Raw genomic sequence first — 26,265 nt, 5'->3', positions numbered from 1 at the left:
TTATAATAAAATGTTAAATGGCCAGGTGCAGTGGCTCATGCCTGTAATCCTAGCATTTTGGGAGGCTGAAACAGGCGGATTGTCTGAGCTCAGGAGTTCAAGGCCAGACTGAGCAATATGGTGAAACCTTGTATCTACTAAAAATACAAAAAATTAGCCAGGCGTGGTGTTATGTGCCTGCAATCCCAGCTACTCAGGAGGCTGAGGCACGAGAATAGCTTGAACCCTGGAGATAGAGGTTGTAGTGAGCCGAGTTTGTGCCATTGCACTCCAGCCTGGGTGACGGAGCAAGACTTTGTCTCAAAAAAAAAAAAAAAAAAAAAAAAAAATTAAATGTAAAAACAGGTTTTAAAATTGCATGTATAGTGTGACTTCAGCTATGTGAAAATATTATGTGCATCTAAGAGGAGTGGAAAGGGATTTATCAAAATATTAAAAGTGATAATTTCTGGATAGTGAGATTACATATAAGAGTTTTGTTCTCTTGCCTATATAGTTCTATATTTTTCATGTGTTCTACAGAGAGATATAATATTACAATATTAGAACCAGTGATATTAGAGAGAACCTCTATAATTGGACTTACCACTAGTGAGCAAGGTACGGCATAGGCCAGCACATTCTGAGGGTCTGGGGAACAATCCAGAAAGTTGAGCTTTTCAAAGTGAAAGAACATAACAAAACAAACTTGGATTTGTTTGTGTCCGTATCTCTGGGTCCAAAATGGCAGTAGGAGCATTGACGTCCATACATGAGTCAACACTGGCAACTAGACGCTGGTGGCCTCGTGGTTTCATGAGCTCAGGTTATTCACGGCTGGACCCAGATAGCATGAAGGTGTGTGGGGACTAACACCTCCTGCCCTGGTAGAAAAAGGAAACAAGGGCATGGCAGGGGCCAGTCAAATGGGCAGGGATCCTAGTCAGGTTGTCTCCTAGTGGGAAACAAGGTACCAACCAGGGACAAGGGCAGAAGCCCAGCTGGAGGAAATTGACATGGCTCCACGAGGATGGGGTTGATAGCTACCAGAGCCTGAGATTTCCAGACTTAAGTCAGAAAGAACACCACCAGGGCAAAGGCAATTATTGGGCCTGGACTGGCTCAAGGCTCCAACAGGGCTGAGTCTGCTGGTGTGGCTTTAAATGGGCCGCACATTAAACATGTAAGAATGTATCGGGCTGGGCGCGGTGGCTCACGCCTGTAATTCCAGCACTTTGGGAGGCCAAGGTGGGCAAATCACGAGGTCAAGAGATTGAGACCAGCTTGGCCAATATGGTGAAACCCCGTTTCTACTAAAAATACAAAAATTAGCTGGGCGTGGTGGTGGGTGCCTGTAGTCCCAGCTACTCAGGAGGCTAAGGCAGGAGAATGGCTTGAACCCGGGAGGCGGAGGTTGCAGTGAGCCAAGATCGTGCCACTGCACCTCAGCCTGGTGACAGAGTGAGACTCCGTCTCAAAAAAAAAAAAAAAAAAATGTATCAAAGCCACACCGTTGCAGATGTCCCCTGGATGATCATTATGAAATGTGGAAATAGTTTTAGTTGTTAGTATTTTCTCCAAACAGAAAGTGCCGTTCCCCAAGATAACTCTGTCATGAATATGGGAATTAAAGTGATTTATGTTTCATGGACGGACTTAGCCTGGGCGTTAAGCTGAATTGGCCTGTATATTTAACCTACGTTGTATTTGGTATCCCTGAGCTCGGCTGGAAAACCCTGCAAACCCCAAGCTATAAAATGACAAGATAAATGTCACTCCATTCAAAGCAGAGAAGAAAAGATACACCTCAATATTCTCTTTCAATACTTTACATTTACCTAATCCTTGTAATTTTACCATCTGATTTGGTTTTACTGACAGATTCACGAAGTATAGACATGGCAGAACCAGAGAGGTTGGTGACTGCCTTATACCAGCCACTGGGTGCCTATGGGATATATGTGTGTGTAAAATTAGTGTTTAAAACATTTTATAAAAAATAATGTGCATAAAAATAAATACATGTAATCTCATATTCATATGTTACATGTATATATTTATATAAAATCTCACCTAATCTTCACTACAACCTTACAAGGGAGGTATTACCCTCATTTTAAGGATAAGAGAACAGAAGATCTGAAGAGTTAAGTGACTTGCCCAAGTCACACAGCGTCTCAGTGACAGAGTTGGGATTTGAACCCAGTTTTGAGTTTAAAGCAGGTGCTGCTTTTACCAGTGCCATTCAGCTTTGCCATACATATGATAGGTACTTTCCAGCCAAGCCCTGGGGACTGCCAAATATTTAGCTAGGTGTTCTTCCCATGCCCTCAGGATTTCTGTGTTCTAAAAAACCCAAGAGCAAAAAGCAGCACAGCAGGATGGAAAGAGTGGGACTCAGGCTCCAATCCTGACTCTCCTATTTGTTGTGTGATGCTGGGCGAGCTCATCTCTTTAATCTTTAGTTTTCCTCTGTATAAAATAGGGAGACTGTTGCACTGCAGGAGTGGTATGAAGATGAGAGGATCTATGTGAAATACATTGCAGTTTCAGGTACATTGCAGGCCTCTGACACTTGGCCCATTGTGACCATTACCTTTGGACCGAGGCCATCAGACAATGTGTCTGAACTTCTGGATAAGGAAATGTGGTTACAGTAGTCATAGGAAAGCCCCCAAGCAGCTGGGCTCATTTGAGATAAGAGTCCCAGGGGTAGATGATATAGTCTATATGTAGAACCTGCAGATATCCCCCGTCTGATAACCTGTGACTCTGTGAGAGAGAGAAAACACTTGCTGAATGTCAGAGCAGAAAAGGCTCTAGAGTTTCCCAACACATGGTACAATGACGAACTAGAAGTCCACAGAGAATGGCATGGCTGACCATTCCTGTGGCTACTGACCATTCCTGTGGCCCTGGGTCTGCTGTTCAACTCCCATCTGTGTCAGAAAAGAAGCATCTGAACTCCACTAAAAACACACAAATGGAGGCCTGCTGATGACTCACTCAAACTCACAGTACAGGCACGAAAAAGGAGAGTGAGATAAACCCGTCAACATCCCATTAAGGACCTTTAAAACAAAAACTCGGTAGAAACTCCAGGCTAAACAGATCGAGCATAAACCCAGCTGCACACAATTAAAGACATACTAAGCCTAGAGTGGGACACAGGGAATTGAAACAGTCTGTGAGAAACATCTTTTTCTCCAAGGTTCCTAACTACTGTAGTTTAGCTAATGCTTAGAGGGAAATGCCTCACACAGAACAATGGAAAAAGTAAGAACTCAGGAGTCAGGCAGACTTTTATTCAAAACCACCTCCATCATGGCACACCTGTGCACTCCGGTAACTTAAAAGGATGTTCTTAAAGAATAGTGAAGTCCAGGGAAATATGTTCATCATAGTTTGGGTGGAGGAAAAAGCTTTCAAAATAACAAATACTGAGGATCTATTTTATACAGATAAGGAAGGATAGGCACCAAAGTGTTAACTGGTTGCTTCTGGGCTGTAGGATGAGAAATGGTTTTTATTTTCATCTTGATTGTCCATGGTTTTATTTTTTCTTTATAGAGGATATATATTATTTTTATAAAGAGAGAAAAGCAATGAAAGTAATTTTTTGTGTAATCACACAATAGATCTTCTGTGTCTAACAATATTACAGACTAGATAGCTGAAGAAACTCCACCAGTACATGCTGGCCAAAACATAAATAAATAAAATATTAAAAAACGAGTGTAGGACTGTGCTGACAGGAAAGTACGAAAAATTATCAGAAGCCAGAAGCACTGAGAAAACACAAAGCAATGAGGAAACACAGCTTCAGAGGGGGTGAGCAGGTGCTGAAACTGGGGTTTCCGTGAAAGCATCTGACAATCCCTTGTGGTCTAGACCTTGGGCCCACAAGGAGACAAGAAACAAAGTCTAGAGATCCAACAATCAGGGAAATTAGATTGGAAACTCCCACATAAAACCAGGACCACTGAAAGATCACATTCTCAGTGAATGAACCAGGAAAAACCCATCCCGCAGGGCAATATAGGGATACTTGCCAGTGTTGGCCTTGGCTCTCGGGGGAGGGAAAGACAGTGTCTTCTTTAAGAGCCATAAGCCCAATCTCACCAGAGTTTGGAGTTGGAATTCACATTATCTGTGTGACTTGAAAAACAGAATACTTATAATTTAGTTTAAAGCTGTTCTAAGTTGTTAGTGTTCCCAGACACCTGACAGAAGCAAACACAGTTCTTCTCTGATAAAATGCACTTTAAGCCTGGGACTGTAAGAATTCCTACCAATGAAGATCCAAAGGGTAGTCTTAGCCAGAGCAATCAGGCAAGAGAAAAAAGGAAAAGGCATCCAAATAGGCAAAGAAGAAGTCAAACTATATCTCTCCACGGATGATGTGATTCTATACCTAGAAAACCCTAAAGACTCTGCTGAAAGGCTACTAAGAACTGATAAACGATTTTAGTAAAGTTTCAGGATACTAAATCAGTGTACAAAAATCAGTAGTATTGTCTATATACCAATAATGTCCTGGCTGAGAGTCAAATCAAGAGCACGATCCCATTTACAATAGCCACAAAGAGGATGAAATACCCAGCAGGGTGTGGTGGCTCACTCCTGTGACCCCAGCACTTTGGGAGGCTAAGGTGGGAGGAACTCATGAGCCCAGGAGTTCAAGGCCAGCCTGGGCAATATGAAGACCCCATCTGTATACACCTGTAGTCTCAGCTAGTCAGGAGGCTGAGGTGGGAGGATCACTTGAGTCCAGGAGGTTGAGGCTGCAGTGAGCCATGATAGTACCATTGCACTCCAGTCTGGGCAACAGAGTGAGACCCTATCTCAAAAATAAATAAACAAATAAAAATAGAATAGGAACTCAGTGGGTTTAATGGCAGATTAGACTCACTTGAAAATAAATTAGAGACCTGATAGACAACTGAAAGATACATTTGAAGAAATCACCCAGAATTTAGCATAAACAAATAATAAGATGGAAAACACAATGGAAGAATTTTAAGAATGGAGCATAGAATAAGAGGGTCATACATTTAATGGGAGTTCCAGAAGGAGATAATAGAAAGAATGCAGAGAGTTGGTATTCAAAGAAGTTAAAGCTGAGAATTTTTCAATGAGAATAGAAACGAAAAACATCAGTGATCAGATACAGGAAGCCCACTGAATTTCAAACAAAATAAAAAGAAATCCATGGGTAGATATATTGTGAAACTGCTAAATACCAAAGACAAAGAAAAGATCATAAAAGCTACCAGAGATACAAGGCAGATTATATGCTAAAACACAGTGGTAATTAGACTGACAGCTGACTTCACAACAGTAACAATGCAATTCAGAAGTCAGTGAAATCTGTTTGAGTGCTCAGAGAAAATAACTGAAAACTTAGAATTATGTACTCTATGAACCTGTCTTTCAAGAGAAGAGGCAAAATAAAGACCCTTGAGTACTAAGACAAACAGACCCTCACTAAAGGCAAGGTGCTCTAGTTAAATGCTAAATTTAGGTCCAGAGGCCATTGGGACTATTAGGAGACACCCTTGTGTGATGTGGAGAGTGTAATAAACACAGGCATTAGAGAGGCTGTCCTGGTTTCAAATCTCACTTACTAAGTATAAGTACTTTTTGAGCCATTCTTGTCACTCACTGGCTACTGTTTCTTCCTCCATAAAACGGGAGAAATAGTGTCTATTGCATAAGGTTATTGACAGAGTTAAATAAGATACAACATAAATCTCCTAAGAGACATTTAGAAGGGTAATTTTTAAATTTATTCATTCAACATGTGTTTACTAAGCATGTGATATGTGCGTGGCACTGTCTTTAGTCACTGAGAATGTAACAGAGAATGAAACAGACAAAAACCCAAATCTCATGGAGCTTACATTCTAGTGGTGGTGGGATAGAAGGAGGGAGAAAATGGAGGATAAAATTAATTAAAATGTAGAGTGGGCCTGGCAAGGTGTCTCATGCTTGTAATCTCAGCACTTTGGGAGACCGAGACAGGAGGATTACTTGAGGCCAGGAGTTCAAGACCAGCCCAGGCAACATAGTGAGACCCTGTCTCTACAAAAAATAAAAATAAATTAGCTGGGCATGGTGGTGCGCCTGTAGTCCCAACCACTTGGGAGGCTAAGGCAGGAGGATCTTTTGAGCCCAGGCATTTAAGGCTGCAGTGAGCTTTAATTGTGCCACTGTACTTCAGCCTGAGCTGGATCTCACCACATTCCTCAGCTGCACATGTGGATGTGTTGAGTGAAGTCTAAACCATATATGTGGCTATAGTCTTAGCTACTCAGGAGGCTGAGGCAAGAGGATTGCTTGATCCCAGAGGTTTGAGGCTGCACTGCTGGGGACGGCCAGAGTGACCTACTCCCATTAAGTGCCATGCCCAGGCAGCCCACCGTGCCTGGCCCATCGGTGGACACATGGCCATCAAGCACTTGACCTTGGGTTGCTCCGTGATGGGAGGGTTAGGACCCTGCATTGCCAGAGCCCCCACGCTGGCAGCCACTTTGCCTTCCAGGCCTGGTCCTGCCCCACCCTCTCAGGCCTGTCATTCCCTTGGGCCTATGGTTTCCTGCCCTGGCTCCCTGTTCCACTTCAGCCACCTCTGCTATCCCCATTGCAGCCAGTGGGGTTACCCCATCTGCCTGAAGCCCCCACATCCCCTTTTCAGGGCTAAAGAGGCAGCAGCCGTGCCTCCTGGCCCCTCACTTAGAACAGGGTTCCCCGGCCTCGTTTTTTCTCAAGCACCATCTCTCCCTTTCTAGCTTCCCGGCTCTTCTGTCTGTGGGGGTGGGAGTGGTGACTGCAGATTTTAAGAATGGAAGAATGGAGCCAGGCATGGTGGCTCATGCCTGTAATCCCAGCACTTTGGCAGGCTGAGGCAGGTCACTTGAGGTCAGGAGCTCAAGACCAGCCTGGCCAACATGGTGAAATCCCGTCTCTACTTAAACAAACAAACAAAAAGCCAGGTGTGGTGGCAGGTGCCTGTAGTCCCAGCTACTTGGGAGGCTGAGGCTAGAAGAAAAAGAGGGAAGGGACGGAGAGGACAAAAGAGAAGGGAGAGAAAGGAAAAACATTCATTTGATGGGGAGAAATGCAGTGAAATGAGGGAAAACACAGCAGCAGAGGCTGTGCCCGGTACAGTCAGGACCAAGGGGAAACTGAGTACCCAGGGATGCATCAGAGTGGAGACATGGGCAGAGAAAGCTTCCTTGAGGAGGTGGCCTTAAGGGCTCTCCTGCAATTAAGAACACCTTCCAGGGGCAGCTGGAGACTTCATATGTGTGTGTGTGTGTGTGTGTGTGTGTGTCTGGAGGGAAACGCCTGGGAAGGTGGGCTTGTGGGATGTGGGGGTAGCCAAGAGGCAACATTCAGCAGGGACTTGAAGAGTGGGCTGGAAGCCTGGTGAGAAGGGAAAATTAGATCAATCTGGAGTCATCGCAGAGGTGATGGTCGGAGCACTGATGAGGCTGAGTATCTGGAGAGAAGAGAGAGAAAAATGAGCTGAAGACAGGACCTAAAGAATGACCGCAGTCCCCAAAAGAGGCAACAGCGAAGAGCGGCTCAGCCTGCTCAGGTTTGAGCCTCAGTTCTACCGCGTGCTAGCTATGTGATCTCAAGCGAGGTACTTAACCTCTCCGGGCCTCAGTGTCCTGCCTCGCAGTCTTGTTATGAAGTCTAAAAGCACCCAGTGGATATCAGCTGTGGAAAACCAGTATGGTTTTATTTTTTCATAACTGGAAAAAAACTACTGCAAGCACATAGCCTCTGTGTGGGGGTGAGCCATGCCTTCCCTCACAAAGGTCCCCCTTTTGATCTTTTCCTGTGTGGGCATGGCTGGCTGGCTGACATTCTTAGTCATTCAGGTTTCCTTAATAAGTCTATTCACTGCTAGACTGTTAGGTCAAACGCAAATTAATGTGGCCTGAATCAAATTTGTGGAATAGGTGATTGGTTGACATTGACTTTACAGAGCCAGTTTGGGAAGCGGTCATAAGGAAAAGACCTACAGCTGACTCGAGGCCGTGGTCTGTAGTGCGCGGTTGGTTCGTGCCTCAGATCCCTGTACGCGTTTTTCTTTTGGCGTGGGATGGCCATGACACCCACAAACAGAGCCCCATTCCCAGGCTAGCCAGAGCAACGTTTCCGAAATGATCTCGCCTGGAACGCCTGTTTCTCTTGCGGCGGGTGGAGGAGGTGCTTCCTCCTGCCTCAGGGCCGGGGTCTGCATAGTCATCCCTGCCGCTGCCCCCCGCACCCCGCCAGGACCACGCACTGACGTTCAGGCACCTGCAGATGGCCTCCTGTACGCCCATCTGTGCAACCTCGGACCCAGAAGCGTGAGTCCTGACTCATGTCTCGACCCGGGAGAAGTGAGTTCTGAATCATGTCCCGACTTCCAGGAGAAAAAGGGCCTTGGAGTGGGGACATGAGAGGGAAGAGGTAGGAGAGAAAGTGACACCGAAGAGGTTGGGCACCAAGACTGTGTGTGAGATGGGAGAGCTGAGGGCTGCGGCCGGGGCTGTGGAACTGACCTCCAGGCATGTCAAGAGGAAGGTGACTAAAAGTGAAGGGCTGAGGGGTGGGTTCCTGGCCCACAGTTGGGAACTCTAGGCTAAAGCCACCTAGCCCTGGAAAGGGGAGTCCGTGGTGGGCGCCGTAAGGAGTGTCTATTCTTTCCAGATACCTGCTGCACTGGACCAAGGTGGATGCATTCCCAGCATTCCGCTCTTGGGTGGGAGCCAGAGGCAGGATTCAACAACTCCTGGTTATTCAGTCAGAGATAACAGAACCTGTAGATGGCGGAGCACACACAACCAAACGGACACATACAGATACAATGACACACAGTCACACAAACCTACACAACCACACATTCATACAGACACACACACAACCACACACATACACACACACACAAGACACCCACCACAGATACACACAAATACCCACACCCACACGTCCACACACACACACACCCCCACAAATCCACACAAACAGACACACACAGATACAATGACACACAGTCACACAAACCCACCCACACACAACCACACATCCACACATCCACAAACACACAAAACACACCCACACATCCACACAGACGCATTCACAAACACACACCCACACATCCACACACACAGACACTCCCAAACACACAAAACACACACAGATGCACACTCACACCCACACCCACACATCCACACACACACCCATACAGACACACACACAGACACACATCCACACACATACACAAAACACACCCACACATCCACAGACACACAAATACACCCACACATACACACACTCACAACACACCCACAAACACACAAAACACCTACACATCCACACACACACCCACACATCCACACACACACACAGACGAACATACACATAAATCACACAGTCATACAAATCCATACAACCACATTCACACACACACAAAACGCCCACACACACACAAAACATCCACACACAGACACACAAAACACATCCACATACCACACACAGACACACTCACAAATACAAACACACCCACACACTCACACACACCCCCACACATCCACACACAAACATTCAGACACAAAATCACATCCACACACACACACCCACACATCCACACACACAAAAACACCCACACATAAACACACACACCCACACACAAAACACCCACACAAACACACACTCACAAACACATAAAACACACCCACACATGCACACAAAACACCCCCCCACACACACAAAACCCTGACACAGACACAAACACACAAAACACACCCACACATTCACACACACTCACAAACACACAAAACACATCCACACACACAAACACCCAAAACACATCCACACATCCACAGACACACAAACACCCACACATTCACACACAGACACACACAAACACATCCCCACACACACACCCCCACACATACACACACAACCACACATGGATGCACACAGATACAATCATACACAGTCACACAAACACACACAACCACACACACAAACACACGGATGCACACAGATACAATCACCCACAGTCACACAAACCCACACATTCACACAGGCACAACCACACACAACCACACATACACACATACAGACACAAGCACACATGACCACATGTTCACACAGACACACATACAACCACACACAGTCACACAAACAACCCACACAGACACACACATGCACAACCGAACACAGACACACAGTTACACACAGCCACACACAGTCACAGTCATACACACAAAACTACACACAACCACACACACACTAACACTCATACAACCACACATTCACACAACCACACAAACATGCACAGACACACACACACCACACAGTCACACAAACACACAATCATATAACCACACACATCACACAAATACACACACAGACACATGCACACAGTCACACAAACACAGCTATGTGCACACACACACACACAGCCCCACAAATACACACACAAACATAGCTCACACAGACACACACACACAAATGAGGTTCATTGTGAACATTATCTGCAGCAAAGCAAAACGTTCCAGACATCTTTTCAAGATGAAAGAGAGAAGGATTCTGAAAACTCTGTAGGGAGTGAAGTGTGGCAGCTCATTGTTACTACATTTAAGACATGTAAGATAAAGATATATCTTTATTTAGTCCTCTGTCTTTATCGTTTCATTTAAACGAGTATAGGACTTGGCTAAAAAGGCTTTAATCAGTTTTTCCTGTCGTTGGTCCTACCTCCCCTGACCCCCACTGATTTTTCTTCTCAACCATGAATTCTCCCATGTTAACGTTTTCAGGAATTGGACCTTGAGGGTCCAATTTTTTAACCTTTTTTTAAAAAAATTATACTTTAAGTTCTGGGATACACGTGCAGAAGGTGCAGGTTTGTTACATAGGTATACACGTGCCATGGTGGTTTGCTGCACCTGTCAACCCATCATCTACATTAGGTGTTTCTCCTAATGCTATCCCTCCCCTAGTCCCCACCCCACTACAGGCCCTGGTGTGTGATGTTCCCCTCCCTGTGTTCATGTGTTCTCATTGTTCAATTCCCACTTATGAGTGAGAACATGTGGTGTTTGGTTTTCTGTTCCTGTGTTAGTTTGCTGAGAATGATGGTTTCCAGCTTCATCCATATCTCTGCAAAGGACATGAACTCTTCCTTTTTTATGGCTGCATAGTATTCCATGGTGTATATGTGCCACATTTTCTTTATCCAGTCTATCATTGATGGGAATTTGGGTTGGTTCCAAGTCTTTGCTATTGTGACTAGTGCTGCAATAAACATACGTGTGCATGTGTCTTTATAGTAGAATGATTTATAATCCTTTGGGTATGTACCCAGTAGTGAGATTGCTGGGTCAAATGGTATTTCTGGTTCCAGATCCCTGAGGAATCACCACACTGTCTTCCACAATGGTTAAACTAATTTACACTCCCACCAACAGTGTAAAAGCATTTCTATTTCTCCAGAAAGGTTTCTGTGTCTCCATCTCAGCACTTCCTACATCCTTGTGTAAGTCTCTTCTTTTAGGGGTCTCCTGCACCAGGCTGTAAGCTCCTTGCAGGCAGGGACACTGTCTTATTTATTTTATAGACCCTGTGCCCAGTGCTTGGCATATAGGAGAGAGATGTCACATGTTTATCTGCTTGGTACCAACATGAAGACACTTAGTACTCAAGGCTTTACTCAAACATTTGGTGAAACATGGAATCCAGGTGCTCATTGCTTCCTCCCCACAGGTGTGGCTCAAGGTGGCCCAGCCCCTTAGAGCTTTGGAGGCCATCCTGTGGCTGCTCTGCCAATAATACTTATATTTTTCTCATGCAAAACGGCTTGCAAAAAATAGTTCATTGTGCTTTCTGATTTCAGTTTTCCAGATATCTGTATGCACAGAAAACACAGATTGCCTCCAGTTTCTGACAGAATGTCTCCATCTAAGCTTAAGCTTTCAAAGCTTTCCATCCTTAGATATTGCCCATTGAGTAGATGTAGGTGGGATAATCTTTGTCTCCCTTACCTACATCTCTCAGTGGGATGTGGTCCAGCAGATACAGGCAGAGGAATGGGATAGCAGAAGTAGAGGTAATTAAACTATCCCCAGTTCTTCCTTGCTAAGTGGGAAGGAACGTGGCAGAGTGGGGAAAAGGACATGTTTTGATAACAGAAAGACTTGACATGAGTCCCTGTCCTGCCATAAACCTGCTGTGGGACACTGGGCAAATTACTCGTCTTCTCTGAGCCTCAGGTTTCTCATCTGTAAAATGGGGATAATAGTACCCAACTCAGAGGATTGTTGTAGAAATTAGAGGTAATTTTTTGTAAAAGTATGGTCACAACTATGTTAGATCTCACATGGCCCCCCTCACACACACACATATGCATGCGTGGAGAAGCCTAGAGAGACAGACAAACAGAGAAGAAATTGTGGAAATAAAACACCAACATGTTAACAATGGTCATAGGTATGTGGTGGAATAAACTGTGATTTTTCCCCCTTTGTCTGCTTTTTGGTATATTTAACTTTTTTTTTTTTACGTGAACATATATTGACTTTATAATTAGGAAAATAGGAAATAAACTTTAAGGCATAAAATAGGAAAAAAGAAATAATATGCATTAAGTATCAGGCATAAGTTGGCACTCGGTAAATGGTAGCTATTTTTACTAATTAGTTATTATGCCTAATAATAATAATTAGAACTAATGATTTCCTCTGGGACCAGAGGTTGTGAATTAGTCTGTAGGTGGTGGCTGATGACGCAGAGCTCCCTTCCCAGTGAGGAGGAGTTCTGGGTTCACTTCCAACTGGGGCCACCCCTCACGGCCTTCCTGATCCTTCGGCAACCCCTCTGAGTGTCAGACCTGACACTGCTCCCACAGTGGCCTCCTTCCCCTCTCAAAGCAGTCCAGCAGCGGAACTCCCACCTCTCAAAGCAGTCCAGCAGCGGAACTCCCACCTCTCAAAGCAGTCCAGCAGCGGAACTCCCAGTGGCCACAACAAAGGGGACCTCACTTCCGGGCAGGCAGAGGTATTTTCCAGGGAGGAGCTTCTCTTCCATGGAGAATGTGGCGGGACATTGCCATCCCTCTGTGGATGGCAGGTCATTCATTCAGGGTAACAGTAAGAGTAAAATTTCTTCTGTTTGGGTTGCAGAAGAGGTTCTTGATATGGTTTGGTTCTGTGTCCCTACCCAAATCTCATCTTGAATTGTAGCTCCCATAACTCCCACATGTTGCGGAAGGGACCCAGTGGGAGATAGTTGAATCATGGGGGCGGTTTCCCCCAGACAGTTCTTGTGGTAGTGAACAAGTCTCACGAAATCTTATGGTTTTATCGGGGGGTCCCCTTTCACTTGGCTCTCCTTCTCTCTTGCTGCTGCCACTTATGTAGAGCCTTTTGCCTTCCGCCATGATTGTGAGCCATCCCCAGCCACGTGGAACTGTGAGTCCATTAAACCTATTTGTCCTCTGTCTTAGGTATGTTTTTATCAGAAGCATGAAAATGAATGAATACAGTTTCCCAGTAAGAGTTTCCAATGTCTAAAATGAACTTGATGCTGCTGATTGGAAGATTTTATATATATACATATATGTGTGTGTGTGTGTGTGTGTGTATATATATATATGAAGGTAGAAGGAGACATTTTTAACTTTCATAATCAATAGATATTATCACTACATATGTAGCTTATATATAGGTTTATAGATATCTTATATTTTTTAGACATATATTTATATATAAAATCTATAGATAGGTTTTATATTATATTATAATATAATTTTATATGTAAATATATAACCTATCTATAGGTTTTATAGTGATATCTCATATATATAGCTCATATATATAGCTCATATATATGTATAGCTCATATATATATAGCTCATATACATATAAAATATATATATAGTGATGATAATGGTCAGGATTTAGCCCAGGTGAGAATTTTAGACTAAACCCTTAAATCCTTTAGAGTCCAACAGGTTCAACCAGAGAGAATTGAAATTGTGCATAAAGGAAAGGGAAGGTGAAATTCCTAGCTGACTGAGTGACTGTGAGCAAGTTAGACAACCTCTCTGAGCCTGTATCCTCAGGTGTAAAATGAGGGATCAGCACAGTTGGTCCTTGAAATCCCTGGAAGTCTCAATTCCGTGACACGATGATTATAGATACAGTCAGTTCTGAGAAGAAAGTGAACTTGGACGTTTTCTGTGCTCAGTGGGCATGCTGCCAAATGTGATGGATAAGACAGGAAGGGACAGGAATTCTTTCTGGGGCCAACACTTACCAGCGTGGCCCCAGAGATGACAAATTATGGAAGGACTTCAGCTGGTGGCTTCTAAACAAAGGCAGCAGATCTTCCTAAATCGTTGTGATCCCGCTGTTGCATCAGAGGCTAGCACTGTACTGCTAGGTGTTAAATGCCTGCCCTGTGCCAGGCACGGTGGCAGATGTTGTACATATCGTATGTGATCTCTGATCCTCGGGCAACCCTGCAGGACTGACATTGCCATTGTTTCAGGTTGAAGCAGTGGAGACTCACGAGGTTGCTCGTGTTTTTCAGTGGATACTTTCTGTGCAGCTATGATGTGCTCAGTGAATGGCGCTGAGAATCCCAGTGTGAGCAAGGTCTTCCTGCCCTGGTGGAGCTGGCAGTTTAGAACAGCTAGAGATGAGTTCAAGGACAATTGTAATACATCGTGAAAGGGGCTTCAAAAGGGGTTAAAAACAGGGTGTCATGGGAGCCTAGTGAAGGGGGCCCCACAAGCCAGCAGAAGGGTGGGGCAAGGCGGAAGGAATGACGTTCCAGGCAGAGGCCAGGTTCGTGCAAAGGCTTAGGGTCTTTTTCTATCAGACAGCGGGAGGACTTGGCAGGCAGGGCAGTGTGACTGGAGCTTAAATAGACCTGTGGTCTGAGATGGGGCCAGAGAGGGACCCAAAGTCAAAGCATGGAAGGGCTTGACCAGGCCAGAGAGTTTAGACTTCACCCTGCAGGCAGAGAGGAGCCAGTCATTCATGCATTCGTGCACCCAGTCACTGTTTATTGAGCACTTACTTAGGACCAGGATGGAGGAGTCAGCAATGCACAAAACGGTCAACAATCCCTGCCTTTGTGAACTGCCGTTATTTATGGGGGGTGGTGGATGAGAGAACGGGAGATGGAAAATATACAAAATAAATGAGTAAAATCTATACTGTGATGATTGGGGATGGGCGCTATGAAGAAAATTAAGCAGGGAGAGCTCTGGAGGGCTGGGAAGAGTGTGGGCTGCACTCGTAAGCAGAATGGTCAGGGGAGGCCTGCCTGAGAAGGGCACACTTGGACACACACTTGAAGGAAATGAGGGAGTGAGCCAGGGACAGGCTTGGGTTTTGGCTATGACATGAAGGACACATTGGAAGCGGAGGTTGCGAGCCAGGAAACTGGTGAAGAGGCTGTTGAAGTTCAGGTGACCCATGATGAGGTGACAAGTGATGGCAGAGATGTGTGTGAACTGCAGTGACAGGAGGGATAGGACTTGGCTGGCTCTTTGCTTGTGAGGGGAGAGAGAGAATGAATCTCTTCTCTCTGGTTTCTGGCCGAGGTGCTGGATGGATGGGGAATCCCTCCTCTGAGTCAGGAACAAAGCTGGAGGCTCAGAATTGGAGTAGAAAAATGACTAACTGAAAGTAACTTGCCCATGTACACCTTGTTCATAGCAGCATTATTCACAATGTCCATGAATGAATGAAAGAATAAACAGACTCCACCTTTAAAAGGAAGGATATTCTGACACGTGCTACAGCATTGATGAAATAAGCCAGATACACAGAAGGACAAACACTATATGAGTCCACTTTCTCCCGTCCCCAAGATGGAGTCTTGCTCTGTTGCCCAGGCTGGAGTGCAGTGGTACAATCTTGGCTCACTACAACCTCTACCTCCCGAGTTCAAGCGATTCTCCTGCCTCAGCCTTCAGAGTAGCTGGGATTACAGGCAAACGTCTGCACGCCCTGCTAGTTTTTGTATTTTAGTAGACACAGTGTTTCACCATGTTGGCCAGGCTGGTCTCAAACTCCTGACCTCGTGATCCACCCATCTCGGCCTCCCAAAGTGCTGGGATTACAGGCGTGAGTGACTGCGCCCGGCCATGATTCCACTTGTAAGAGGCACCGAGAGTAGTCAAATTCAGAGTCAGAAAGTAGAGTGGTGGTTGCTGGGGATGATGTGGGGGAGTTGAGAGTTATTGTTTGATAGGGAAAGAGTTTCAGTGGAGAAAGATGAGAAAAGTTCTGGAGATGGAAGGTAATGATGGTTGCACAGCAATGAATGTACATGATGCTGCTGAATTACACACTTGAAATAGTTAAAATGGTAAATTGTATGTTATATATATTTTTCCAAAAATTAAAAAAGTATTCCAAGTAATTTGCTCAAAATCACATAGCGAGCAAATCCAGCCCAACTCCGGAGCTCCTTGTGCACCTCCAGCCTCTTATTCTGAGCTCTCTCTGTCTCTCACTACTCTCTCCCTGTCTTCTAGGCTGGCTTTGATTACTTGGTAAAATTACTTAAATTCTCTGGGCCTATTTTTCCCCTGTCTGTAAAGTAGAGATACCTCATAGGGTTGTTGTGAGAATTAAATGAATCCATGCACCTAACTTGCCTGCCACAGAGTAAACTCACGATGTATTAGTTACTATTACTATTCTAATGTCAGAACAACCCAATCCAGGTAAAAACAGCACAGACCTGGACTAAAATCCATGCTCTAGCACTTGGGAGCTGTGTGTCCTTGGGCAAAGCACTGAACCGGCTTAAGTCTCAGTTTCTACCTATTATCAGGAGCTATCTGGGCTGATAGTTCCTGCCTGGCAGGGTTGAGAGCAGGACTAAATCAGACCTGTGTCCGAGGCCCCCAGTCCAGTGCCTGCCTGTCAGCCACAACCTCCAGCCCATAGTGACTGTTACTGTGTGGACACAGGATCACAGTTATGCAAGGAAAAATTCACATAGTGACATGAAATCTTTTTCTACTTCCATGCCATTTTATAGGCAGAAATAGCACCTCCCTGCTCGTAGTTGAGGTATTTGAAGATCCTGAAGCCATACCTTTGTGCAGGCTTCAGTAATGTGTCTGTGTCTGATTTATTCGTTTTACAAAGCAGTCTGATTCAGCCAAGTCTAAGTAACATTGACTGATTCTCTGCTCCAGGCCTGGCCCCTTGCTGTTGCTAGAGAGTCAGAAATGAGTCGGACCCAGCCCCTGTCTGCAAAGAACTGATACTGGCCCAAAGAAGAGCCAAGGACATTGTCACAGCAAACTACACTAAGACTGCAGAAACCTGGGTTCTTTCCTGAGCCCTAAAACCTAAGTGCCAGGAAACCTTGAACAAGCCACACCTCCCATCTCCAGAACTTGTCTACTTGCAGAATGAGGACCTTGAACTTGCTGGTCTCTATGGCTTGAAGCTTTTTCCTCTTCAAATGTGTTGACTCCTTTGCCCTGTGCTCTCTGGGAGCAGTCTGCAGGACACAGGATAATTAGGGGAGGTTATACCAGAACCACTGCCTTCCGAGCTATATAGACTTGGCCTTGGAACCTTCTCGGTCAGCCAGGATGGGCTTAACCCTGTGGCATCCTGGGATCCCAGCAGCACTCTGGTGAGGAAGAGGAGGGGGTTAGAGCCAGGAACTGGAGAGGGGACCCTGGCCAAGGCTGCAGGCCAGTGTCCCACCTGGGTGAGCAAAGAGGGATTAAGAGTGGAGGCTCCAATAGCCAAGGCAGCCTCGGGCTAACTAGGCTCCCGGGGCCAGGAAGCTGACTCACTCCAGACCCCCACTGGGCCTGGGGGCCCCCAAGCAGTTCAGGCCTGACTCCCAAGCAGCACACCAGACACTAGATGTATTCCAGGCTTGATCTGTGTGCCGAGGGAAGGAGCTCACATCCCACTCCTCCCCTGGGAGGAAGGATGGGGGACAGCTTGCTGTGGGAGAGGCACTTTCTTCATGGGGGATCTTGAAGCATTTGCTTCATTGGCCCAAGTTTCCCCTCACCTGTGGAAAAGTGTCCCAGCTCTCCTCTCCGTGGTCGGCCTTCTGGCCGTCTCTCTATCTCATGCCAAGGCATGGTCTGCTCATCTCACGTGGGACGCAACGCTAGTGCTTTATCTCAGGCTGGAATTGAGTCGAAGCCGGCAAAGCTGAACTGAGATTCTGGGATCATTGGTATGTGCACTGGCATTGTGATTCCCAGTCAAATTCTCGGTAGCCAACCCAAGTCGATTAACGCGAGGAAGAGAAATTGCAGGTTATCATTCAACCACCACCGCCATCCATATGCATGAAGCCTGGGGACCTGACTCCCTTGCAGAATGAAGCATAACCTTTAGAGGGACCAATTTCAGAGAAATCGCCACCACTACCTCCACGCACTCTCACCGCCTCCCTGCAAGCCAAAAGGAGTGTTGCTTTAGCTCTGTGGCAGCAAAGGAAGCCGCTTGGGCTGCTCACATACCATGTATGTTCTCAAAGAGTTTGATGGGCTTCTGCCACTTAAGAAATTGGTCACATTTAGAGATATTCAGCTTCAGTGAACATGTCACGGCTGTGACATATAGGAAAAACATACTATTATCTCTAGAGCTTGCTTGAAACAACAGGCTTGTTCCTGAAACAGATGTTTTGTGAAACCCACCGTGACATGCTCATCATCTTGGACTGGAGATGGGCCAGCACTTAGTTACCAGCCTCGCAAGGACACCAACATCTCTGCTGGCTGCCCGTTCATCCCACGCAGCTGGGCTCAGAGGAGACACTGCCTGTGGCTCCTTCTTCTGGCTCGTGAGTTCTGAAGTTAAACATTTTACAAGCTTGAGAATGTAGACAGAGGCAGTCAGCCAGGTGTGCCTTGAGAAAGATGTTCCCAGGATATTGACTCAGAATGTTTTAGTGCTGTTCAGCTAGCATCTACTGAGGGCCTACTGTGCACCAGGCACTATTCTAGTTGCTTCCAGTTACATGATCTCACAGTAACCCCCAAGTGTACCCAGGTCAGACATAAGGACACTGGACTCTTACATCAGTTTCCTAGGGCTGCCTAACGAGTTACCTCAAACTGCATGACTTAGAACAACACAAATGTCTTCTCTCACAGTGCTAGAGGCCAGAAGTCTGAGAGCAGGGTGTCCGCAGGGCCATGCCCCCACCAAAGCTCTAGAGGAGAATCCTTCCTTGTCTCTTCCAGCGTTTGATAGCTCTTGGCTAGGTAGCATGACGCCAGCCTCTGCCCTCGGCTTCCCATGGCCCTCTCCTCCGTGTGTATCTGCGTCAAATCTGCCTCTGCCTCTCTGCTATAAGAACATCTGTCCCTAGATTTAGGGCCCTCTCTAAATCCAGAATGATCTTGGGATCCTTAATTACATCTGCAAAGACTCTTTTTTCCAAAAAAGGTCACATTCACAGGTTTCAGGGGTTAGGACTTGGATATCTCTTCTGGGGGACAGTATTCAGCCCACTGCAGCCTTCCAACTGTTATCTAATGGTTTCCCCAAAGTCACACATGGAGAAGGGGTCTCAGTAGGGCATGGAACCCAGGCTGGTCAGCTCCAAACTAAGACACGCTATGGAGCTTTGATCAGGTGGCACTCATCAGGTGCTGCAAGGCAGGCCCTGGTGTCAGTGCTGAGATGCAAACATGAAGTGATGGGCCCTGTTCTTAAGAAAGTTATAGGCTGGGCACAGTGGCTCATGCCTATAATCCCAGCACTTTGGGAGTCCAAGGCAGAAGGTTTGCTTGAGCCCAGGAGTTAGAGGCCATCCTGGACAATATAGAGAAACTCTGTCTGTACTAAAGATACCAAAACTAGCCAGGAGTGGTGAACTGTGCCTTTAGTCCCAGCTACTTGAGAGGCTGAGGCAAGAGGATTGCTTGAGACCAGGAGTTTGAGGCTGCCGTGAGCCATAATCACACCATTGCACTCCAGCATGTGCAACAGAGTGAAATCCTCTCTCAAAGAAAGAAAAGAAAAGAAAAGAAAAGAAAAAGTTGTGGTTGGGTGGGAGGGAGCTGTGCATATTGGTTCAGAGTGAGAGTTTTGAGTCAAGCCAATCCAGAATCATAAGCCAGATTTGCCACTTCTAAGCTGGATGACTTTGGGCAAATTATGCCATTTTTCTGTGTCTCATTGGGAAACAGTCTCTTATGGAAACAGGGAATCATATGAAGAAGAATCCTAACCTCAAAGGGTTGTGGTGAGAATCAAATGATTCTTGGACACAGGTGTCCAAGCAGCGAGAGCCCCAGCATCCTGACCCCACAGCCTTTGTGGTTAACCACTGCTCACTGCTTTCCACCTGCTAGGATGCCCCAGAATATTTGAATCAGAGCCTCCAAATGGAAAAGGGACAGTGGAAGACTTCTGTACAAGTCCCCAGAAACCAGGCTGAGGAAGAGGGAGAATCCGAAGCTGACTTCAGGGTTTTGAGCTTGGCTCACTGCGGAGATGAAGTTGCCAGTAACAACATGGAAATAGTAAGAAGCAGGTTCAAGGGGATGTATTATCTTCATCCTGGAACATTGGACTGCTGAGATGCAAGTGGGCTCTCTGGGTGGATTTTTCTGGCAGGCGTTGGACTTCCAGAAAATGATTCTTCAAAGCTACACAAAGACTAAGAGTGTGGGAAATAATTGATCCCATTTTGGCAAATTCAAGTGTTGTCCTGGGTGAAGACTTCTAGGGGCAGAGAGCAAACTAGAAGACAGAAAACAGAAGTGGGTACTCATGGGTTTGTGGTCATGGCACTCAGTTTTCTTGCCTGCAGAGTGGGTGCCTTGCTTTGTTCTTCCCAAGCTGCTGTTGAGGCTGCATTAGGTCAGGAATGGGAAATTTCCCTGTAGACTGTGCCCTGAGCTGTGGCGAGAGGCAGCAGACAGTAGCGTCAACCCCAGTCTCCCAAATGCTGGCGGGACAGGAGAGGTACAAGTGAAGCGCCCCCTGTCTTTGTGTCATAGCTGAGGAATAATTGTTCCCTCTTCTGGTTTGAACTGGCCTTTTGAATACACTCTAAATGTGTTCATAATCGCCAAAGGAACGACACAATAAAAACTGGAATTTCTCCATTCCCTGGCAAGGGGTGTGCATTTGCCAGTGGCTTTTTTTTTTTTTTTTTTTTTTTTTGTAAAAGCGGGTGTTTTTGTACTTCTCTCCTGAGCATTGTGGAGCGTTTCTGTCACCCCGCATCCCTGGACCACCACCTCCCACACATCCCCCTTGCCCTCTCCCTCTCCTGTGTGTGTGTTTGGCAGGACGGGGTAGGTCAGTAGATGTTGCCATGACAACTGAGAAAGAGACAGTTCTGACTTCAGCTCCATGCTTGTTAGTAGGGAAACTAAAAGAGTCGCTTTTGTTTTCTTTCTTGGGGGTTGGGATGCCCACCACATTCCTGTTGGCATGGAAACCTTTGGCTCCCACCGGGTGAGTCGGTCAAGTGGGGTAATAATTGATTTGAATGGGCGTTGGGAGAGGCTACTGTGAAGAGGCAGGACCCGGGGGGTCTGGCCATTGTGTCGCCATAAACAGCCTGCTCCTTAGGGCTGTCCTCCTGGGAGCTGGGGGGGAGGGGATGGGGATAGCAGCCTCTAGACCCCAGTCTCTGCATCTGCACATCTCTGGGATTTTTAAGCCATCTTGTATCAAGGACCAGTGATGTGTCTGGCATTCTCTCAGGTTCTTTACATTTGGTATTCCACTTCGTGCTCACTAAAGCCCTGTGGGTTTGGTGCTGTCACCACTTTGCAAATGAGGAAACTGATGCTCAGTGAGGTTAAGTACCTTCCCCAAGGTCAGTCAGCCAGGAAGTGGCAGTGTCAGAGCCAAAGCCCAGGCCTGCGTGAATCATCCTCCCTGCAACTCTCGCCACTCTGCTGGCTGCCTTAACCTTGCGCTTGAACTTACAGTCTCTCTAGAGTCTCCTGAGCCATCAGGGAGGCATCATCTAAAAAATGTACCTTGATAACTAAACATTTAGTACTTCTGTGAGAAACACCACTGCAAACTGTCTGGATGTCTGCTTGGGGAATTGTGCAGTGACAAGAGAAATTAAATACTTTAATGGATTTTGACAACAACTCTATGTTCAGGGAATTCAAATTGCATAAAGTAAAAAGTTAGACTTTCTCTCTGGACCTGACTGCTAATAGGCATGCCTAATTTATTAGTTGGATTAAAAAAAAATCTAATCTTGATAGGACCAAAGTTCTTTCAGGAAAGAATGTAATGGGTCGAAGGCGGCCACAAAATCTTCCTGGAGGAGGTAGGGCTTGAGTTCACCCAACATCCCTGGCTGCAGAGTTGGTACTCAATAAATATATGTCAAAGGAATCATATAACAGCTACCATTTCTTTTGTACTTACGATGTTCCAACCAGGGTGCCAGCTCCTTGTTTATGCCACCCCATCAAGTCCCTCAACACTTCTGGAGGGTGGATTCTATCATCCATCTCCATTTTGTAGAAGAGAAGCAGAGGCTGAGTGTTGATGCCCCTTTCCTAAGGCCACACAATTGGTAAGGGCTAGAACCAGAATGACCGTTATTCTCATCACCATAAATTATTAATGTGTATTTTTACCCTAAGGATGGGTTTATAGATCCATAAGCTGAAAACTGACACCCTAAAGGTCACCCTGCCCATTTTCTTGTCTTCAGGCAAAATTATCCCAAATTCCTCATGTTCTCTGTCTTAAAGAATACTTTACTTACACAGTCATGTATCAGCATGTCTTTTCTGTATCACCTATTAGATGTACAGTACTGCCAGAGGAACAAAAATGGATTCTATTTCTGGCAAACTCATAGTCTATCAGGAAAAAGAAGCCACAAACTTAAATGACTGTGATATAAATTTAGAAAATGATAAATTCCACAATGAAGTACTGTGGGAATCAGAAAGAGAGTATTTCTGAGTGGGAAGGATCCAGGAAGGCCGTGGGCTGGTGTCTAGCGTGAGCTTGGAAGGATGAGCAGGATTTGGACCTGGTTGTCGTGAAGGGGTGGGCAGGACAGAGGCATCCCAGACACAGAGAAGTGGCACGAGGTGCAGGCCATCGCATTTGTGAGTAAGATCGCCCGGGAAGACTGTGGGCAGGGAGCAGGTCAAGGACAGGGGCTTAGAGGACCACCTAACACTTAGCGTCCTAAAGGAGGGAAAACAGAGGATGGAAAAACACCACAGAGAGTGCATGGGTGCGGGAGCCAGGAAATGAGAGGTTCAGGAAGACAGTGGTCAGCTGCTTTGAATGCTGTAAACAAGCAAGACTGGAGAAAGATTAAGAAGATCAGTGGCAATTAGGAGGTGCGTGGTCACCCTTGAGAGAACAGTACGTGGGCAGTGGAGGCAGAAGCCAGTGTGCTCGTGCTGCGGCCAGGAGGGGACCATGCACATGGAAAGACTTCCTCTAGGTCACGCTCTGCCAGGCCAAGGCACTGACTACAGTCTCCTAGGGGTGGACCAGCAGTGAGCCCCCTTGGCCTAGCCTCCCTGGAAGCCTAGGGTCTTAAGCATCAGACAGGTCCTGGTTACCAGTTGATACTGTTTAGGAGGCACGTGACTCTGAGTGTTGTGTTTAACCTGAGTTTGCTTTGTTTGTTCAGTCACAGCAGCTAACACCGAGTGCTTGCCACATTCCAGGTATTGCTCTGAATGGATTAGCCCATTTAATTCTCACGACAATGCTGGGACATAGGGAGAATTATTATCCCTATTATACAGATAAAGACATCAAGGCACAAGCAGGATAAGAGACTTTTCAAAGATTACCAGCTAGTTGGGAACAGGAACAGGATTCCAACCCACACATTCTGGCTCTGGAGGTACATCTTAATATCTGATCTTAAGGTCTCTGCGTGGCTTAACCAGGGTAATTAATGCCTGTTAGAGTCTCTGGTCCAAAGGAGGGGCTCACTAAGAGTGACTCCCTTTTTTCCCTGACCAAATACAAATGCAAGGTCAGGACACCCTTGTCTGAGAAAGGTCTGTGAGATCAGCCTCATAAGGCCTCATTCACGTCAGTGCAAATCTCATGCAGAATGGCACTCAAAAATAGCTTTGGAAAGTGGGATACAAATGTCATGAGCTCCTGGCATGATGCTGAGTGAAGCTGGTTTTGTGTTCAACACCTGTACTGCAGGAATTGACCGATGCGCCAGCTCGGGTAAGTGGGGAGAGCCCTCAAGGCAAATCAGTCAGTGATGAGTGAAATTAACGAAGTGTGCAGATTTCATCTGCAGTCTGAAGAGGGAGTATCTGACCTGGGATATGCCTACGGAATTACTGAATAAGGGTTCATCGGGTGCTCAGTGTATAGAAGAGAATTAGGATTACCATAGAAAATGAATTGGGTTTAGATGAAATTGAATGCCAAAAAGAAATTACAGTCTAGGCAAAGAATAACTTTTACACATGGTTTCCCCCCACTTATTGTCTGTATTCACATAGCCCTATACTTTGGTGCAGAACTGTGTTTAAACACTAAAATGCTTTGTGTTGCAGATAGGCACTGAGTATGTAATTAAAAGGATCCCTTCATTAGCAGAGATGTACAATGAAAGCTCAAGTTGGCCTTTTCTGCTAATTTTGGAGGTGGTAAAACAGAGGCTAATACAACCGCTGATTACAGTTGTCATAAAGACAGTCTCTTGCTGTTGCCATTAGGAAATTTTTGTTCTCCCAGAGTAGAGACAGGCTTTTCCCAGGGACTGTCAGAGAGCAAGAGGAAGAAAAGATTCATGCTGGCAACCAGAAGTAGAGGGGTGTGGAAATGCAGGAGTAGTGCAGGGGTTTAGCATGTGGGCTGTGGAGACAGACCACCCAGGTTCCAATCCCAGCCTCATCGCTTAGGCCACTGACTTAACCTTCCCACGCTTCAGCATCCTCAGGTGTAAACTCACGTTAGTAACTGTGACTAACTAATTGGATTGTTGTGAGAGTTCACTGAAATAATGACTGTATTCACTGTCAGATATTTTTAAGCACCTACTGTATACCGGGAGCTGTGCTGGGGCTGTAGATATAGTCATAAACCAGGCAGTAATGGTGCCTGCCCTTCTGGGAACTTTCCATCTAGAAAAGAAATAGGCATTAAGCACACAGTTATGCAAATAGCCATTGGAGTGTGATAACTACTCTGAAGAAAAAATAATGTATACTGTGGGCTTAGCATTGTGCAAGATGCAGATGGAGTTCTCAATAAATTTCTTGATGATGATGATGATGATGAAGTACTAAGTCAGGGAGGTTATAGAGAAAGGAATGGTTGATTCTATCTCCAAAAGCCGTGGAAAGCATTTTGGGAAAGGTGAGAGAGAATCTTAAATTTGAAAGATGAGTGTTTTTCAAGTGGATCATTTGTAAAAGGAGGGAGGGATGTGGATGTGGAGGATGAGGGAGGCAGCAACCAGGCCGTGCAGACCTCGAATGCTCGCTCAGGCCTGGGGACCTTGTTCACCGTGCCTTGGCCAGTTGGTGCAGGCAGGGCTTATACTTTGAAAGATTGTTCTCTGGGTTCCAGAGAAAAGCTAAGCACCAGCCAATTCATCTACAGAAAGGCAGTGGCCAACTGTTCAGTAGGTTTAAAGGGGACTCCTGAAGTCCTTCAGGCAAAAGGCATTCTCCTCCCTTTCTGCCAAGGCAGCTAGAAGAGTCTGAGCTTTTCATTCAGAATTTTGGCCACTCTGGCATTTACGCTCAATAGCTGTGTCATTTTCTTTTCTTCTTTTTCTTTCTTTTTTCTTTTTCTTTGTTTAAACACAGGGTCTTGCTCCATCTCCCAGGCTGGAGTGCAGTGGCACAGCTGGCGGCTCACTGCAGCCTTGTTTCCCAGGTTCAAGCAATCCTCCCACCTCAGCCTCCCAAATACTTAGGACCACAGGTGCATACCGCCAGAGCTGGCTAATTTTTATTTTTTTGTAGAAGGGGGGTCTCGCTGTGTCACCCAGGCTGGTCTAGATTCAGGGCTTCCAGCAGTTCTCCCACCTCAGCCTCCCAAAGTGCTAGGATTACAGCCATGAGCCACTTAACTCTCCCTTCTTCTTCACTCTTTTTTATCTCAAAGGCTCTGGATGGGAAGTCCAGGGGCCTTAGCCTGCCTTTGCCACCCCTGTGGGATGCCTCACCTCAAGCCAGAGACTTGGCCCCACTCCCTATGTATTTCAGAAGGAAAATGAAACATGGTCATTGCTAGTGCCTCTTCTAACTCCAAAATCTGACTTTTT

General features: G+C 46.0%; 1 protein-coding gene across 9 annotated transcripts in view; it reads left to right on the top strand.

Annotated features, from left to right (window-relative positions):
- The window catches only part of LOC105487164 (tubulin tyrosine ligase like 11), a 273,149-nt gene that overhangs the window by 185,082 nt on the left and 61,802 nt on the right, over window positions 1-26,265 (top strand). Inside the window, exon 1 of one of the 9 annotated variants that reach the window (XM_071078278.1) lies at window positions 12,806-13,127. The exons of 6 other annotated variants lie outside the window; for them this stretch is intronic. Coding sequence is in view for 2 of the 3 variants with exons in the window: in XM_071078274.1 (XP_070934375.1) it covers window positions 22,442-22,560 (119 nt within the window). In the remaining variant the exon portion in view is untranslated. Of the gene's footprint in view, window positions 1-12,805; window positions 13,128-21,632; window positions 22,561-24,187; window positions 24,207-26,265 lie in introns of those variants that run through there. 2 more of the 9 variants (XM_071078274.1, XM_071078276.1) reach the window with 2 other exon arrangements.

The sequence above is a fragment of the Macaca nemestrina genome, chromosome 14, assembly GCF_043159975.1.
Source record: "Macaca nemestrina isolate mMacNem1 chromosome 14, mMacNem.hap1, whole genome shotgun sequence".
Classification (NCBI taxonomy): domain Eukaryota; kingdom Metazoa; phylum Chordata; class Mammalia; order Primates; family Cercopithecidae; genus Macaca; species Macaca nemestrina.
This window is presented reverse-complemented; position numbering and strand designations above follow the sequence as displayed.